Source organism: Nanorana parkeri, unplaced genomic scaffold (genome assembly GCF_000935625.1).
Source record: "Nanorana parkeri isolate BGI_ZX_2015 unplaced genomic scaffold, ASM93562v1 scaffold103, whole genome shotgun sequence".
Taxonomy (NCBI): Eukaryota; Metazoa; Chordata; class Amphibia; order Anura; family Dicroglossidae; genus Nanorana; species Nanorana parkeri.
The window spans coordinates 1,855,480-1,859,267 of record NW_017306371.1 but is presented as its reverse complement, the minus strand read 5'-3'; the positions used below and the strand labels follow the sequence as shown (position 1 = coordinate 1,859,267).

Here is a 3,788-nt window from a genome sequence, read left to right as displayed (position 1 = left end):
CATGCTCCACACGCCGCACCTCCTCCCCGCCTGTCCACATCCACGATCGGCACAGGGACATGGGTAGAAGAAGTAAGGAGGAGCAGGTGTGGGGGGATGACAGCCGCCGATACACAGGCCTGATCTCAGAAGCAAGTTGCTGGAAGACTGCTTAGGTAAGCCTGCACTTTCCCACACATGGCACAAATCCCAGCAATACATTATACACTGTATGTATAATGTATTGCTGGGATTTGTTGTATTCCTATATAGCTGGTGGTATTCTGCATTGCGCTGTATAGAGGACTACAAATCTCAGCAATAATACATTATACAGTGGTGCAATGCGGAATACCAGTAGCTATAGAGGACTACAAAACCCAGCAATCGTACATTATACAGCGCAATGCAAAATACCACCAGCTATAATGTATTATTGCTAGGATTTGTTGCATTCCTCTATAGACTATGCCATTCTGCATTCATTGCTGTATAATGTTACACTTTCCATTTCACTATATTGCACACCACACTTTTTTTTTTCTTTTTTACTTCCACCGCTCCAAGCTTGCTCCTGTGATGGACTACAATCTCAATACAAACTAGTAGTACCATCACTGGAGCCATTTTTTAAAATGTATTTTATTTTTATCCCATTAATCGAACTTAATAATTAATCGATTTTGAAAATAATTGTTATCTGCAGGTCTAAATGTAAGATATTAGCAGTAGTAGAACAGAAAGCAATTTTTGTATACAAGATGGGTGCCTCTAAGTCTGGGGATCCGGGGGATGTGCCCCACATCTCTTGCTAGGTGCTACGTTATCCTACACAGCGACTGCCATTTGGGGACCACCTCTGGGGTGTCAGAACTGCTTGCTATATTATTGTCTACAGCCGTATGCATTGCTCACTGGCAGAAACATAGATAAATACATGGACACTTCCTGTTCGTTCTTAGCATGTGACTATGCCCACCTCCGGCTGCCAGCATCTTTTAGGGTCGCTATAAGCAGGGGAACGAAGTGCTTTATTGTTTAATGCGTGTCTAGGGGGCAGAGTGTTGCATTGTTTGTGAATGTGGGGAGGGGAGCAACGGGTTCGTTTTTGTATGGGGGCAAGGGATGCATTGTTTTATGTGTGAGAAGGGGTGCAGGGGGGGCAGTTTTTGTGTGTGTAGAGAGGGGGGGCAGAGAGTTCATTGTTTGTAAGGGGGGCAGGGGGCTACACTGTTTGCCGTTGTGAGGAGAGGGTGTAAAGGTGTACAGTAGTAAAGGATTGGTGGATGGGGCTCTAGACCACTGCATTCTATACATTATATACTCCTGATCCCTGCACTCTATATGCCAATAATAACTATATACTCCTGACCAAAGTGTTTATTTGAAGTTGCTGGCACACAGTCGCAGTGTGGCTGGGGTCCTCAACATTATGCCTGCTTGGGTGTGGGGCGCAAATGCACAATGTGGTCAAAGAATTATGTCATATGTAGTCCCAAAGCATAATTTTAACACAAATGCACAGTGCAAGTCCTTTGGAAGTTCCCGTCAAGCGCAGCAGAGAGGGACATAACATAGACATTTTTAAAAGGAAAATATGTGTTTTGGTCATACTAAATACTTTTTCACATGGACCAAGAGGGAAAACATCAATTTGCACTGGGCTTTAAGGCAGGCTCAGACAAAATGTGCACTCTCTCTCTACATTCTGTGTGCAGAAAAGCATATATAATGGTGTCATATATAAGAGTGTCCATTTTTTTAAAATGATTGCGCTACAGATTAGTTTGGTTTTATATCTGTGAGACTCTCGTGTGGAGCACAGTAAATAATCTATTTCCAGATGAAGCTTTTTTTATTTAGATGCTTTTATGATAAAATAATAGATACATGTGCGCTATCTTTTTTTTAATTTGTCGATTTTCCTTTGTTTACTCTTTTGTTTTACTTAAATTGTTTGACAATCGCTACCACATCCCTATTAAACAGAAGCACAAGTATATGGAGATAAAATAACTTGCCCAGCGTCAAAGTAATGTGACTTTCAATTAAACTGACTGAATTTCATAGTTATGTCTGTGATAAAACATTGACCTAATTCTTAAGTCATTTCTAAGCAGATAAGTGCTAACAGATATTTGCAAAGTATTAACATCTTTTATATAATTTTTATATATTTAATTATATATTGTTATATAGGTTTTCATATAATTTTTTATATCTATTTTCTGTTTATTAATTATCCTTCAATTTTGTTTTTACAGAATTCAGCAATATCTGAAACTCAGCCACACAGCAGAAGATGAAATGGCAACATATTCAATGCTTCTAGGCATTGTGGAATCTGATTCAACTATTGTTTACTACAAACTGACAGATGGTTTTGTGATCCCAGATCCTCCAGATTTTGCAGAGGATGTGGACAATAAACGCTGGAAAAAGAAGAAAATTAGGTGTTTGAGGTAGCCAAAAAGTTAGACAGAAATATATATATTTTTTATAAAGGTGTCATTATTATGCTTGTTACAGATATCATCTTTTGAACACCACCGTTAAAACAATATTTAAGAGCTGTTAATGGTCTGTAATGAAAAGGAAAAAGTTTTTGCACATGTCTGATGGTCAGTTGTGAGATTTGTCATAAGTTCTGAGAGGAAAGCAAGCACTTGGAATATACTTCTGCAGCAGTACTCCTCATGACAGCATTTAATGAGACCAAGTCTTCCTTGAAGAACACCATAACAGTGAAATCAGCAATGCAAATCTTATTAATACTTTGGTTGTACTTACAGACCACTGCGGGCACTAAGAAACATACTGCAAGAAAAGTGAAACCCATAGGAAACGCAGGGGTTCACAACTGCTTTGTCTCTTCCTTTGTCACCCATGCCTCAGTTTTGTTGTACAATTGTATTAAAATATATATTCCACACATATATGTTTACATGGATTTTGGCAGTACACTGACAAACAACTAACATCCTCATAGTTCCATAATTATGCTGAAAAGAAATGACACCACTGTTAAAATTGTATGTTTTTTGTATATTTTTGAAATGGAAAGTAAATACAAAACGGGGAAACATTACATTCTGAATTTCACAGGCTGAAAGGCATACAATATGAAATGATTTGCGTCATCCTTTGGCAGAAGCCTTAACCACCAACTGTTTATTATAGCCAGCCAACATTCTTTGTATTCTTGCTTTTTGGTTTCAGTGTTGAAGCAATGCAGTCAATCCAGAAATCAGTGGGCAGGACTAGGTGTGGTCAGGTGAGGTTTGACAAGCAACAGGCTTGTGAATTAGCAGTGATAATATTGATAGCCACACCCCATGACACATCTTCTTATCCCATTGTAGTACAGCTCTGCTCTGATCTCAGGAGCAGTGCAGCACTGTTGCCACACCATCCCAGGAAGTTACAATGGATGAACTTCACTGGCAGGCTCAACAGGTATTTGTGAGACTTTGCAGGGAACTAAGAGTAGCTGTAAGTGCAAATGCACTTATAATTGTTGCAGCACATTTTGTTTTCAGGGAGGCCATAGTACAAGTATGTACAAGATCTAATAATAAAGCTTGAAGAAAGTAAAGGCTGTTCCAAAATGTTAATCATTTGCTTTTTTAACAGTTATTGGCTGATTTTAGATATTTTCAAGTGTTGGCATATCCAACTTTTTATCTTCATTTACAGACTGTGTCAGAGCTTCCAGGATTTTTTCATTTCTTAGTTTAATCCATTTTCCTCTAACTGCACAAGATCTCCTTTGCCAGTGGCCGTCACACAACTCCAAAGCATAATAGATT

The 3,788-nt window shown here is 38.8% G+C and overlaps 1 protein-coding gene across 1 annotated transcript in view; it reads left to right on the top strand.

Annotated features, from left to right (window-relative positions):
• The window catches only part of TSEN15 (tRNA splicing endonuclease subunit 15), a 29,302-nt gene extending 26,852 nt beyond the window's left edge, over positions 1-2,450 (top strand). The window contains exon 4 of the mRNA XM_018552964.1: positions 2,244-2,450. Within this exon, the coding sequence (XP_018408466.1) occupies positions 2,244-2,445 (202 nt within the window). The 3' untranslated portion in view covers positions 2,446-2,450. The remainder of the gene's footprint in view (positions 1-2,243) is intronic.
• The last annotated feature ends 1,338 nt before the right edge of the window (positions 2,451-3,788 follow it).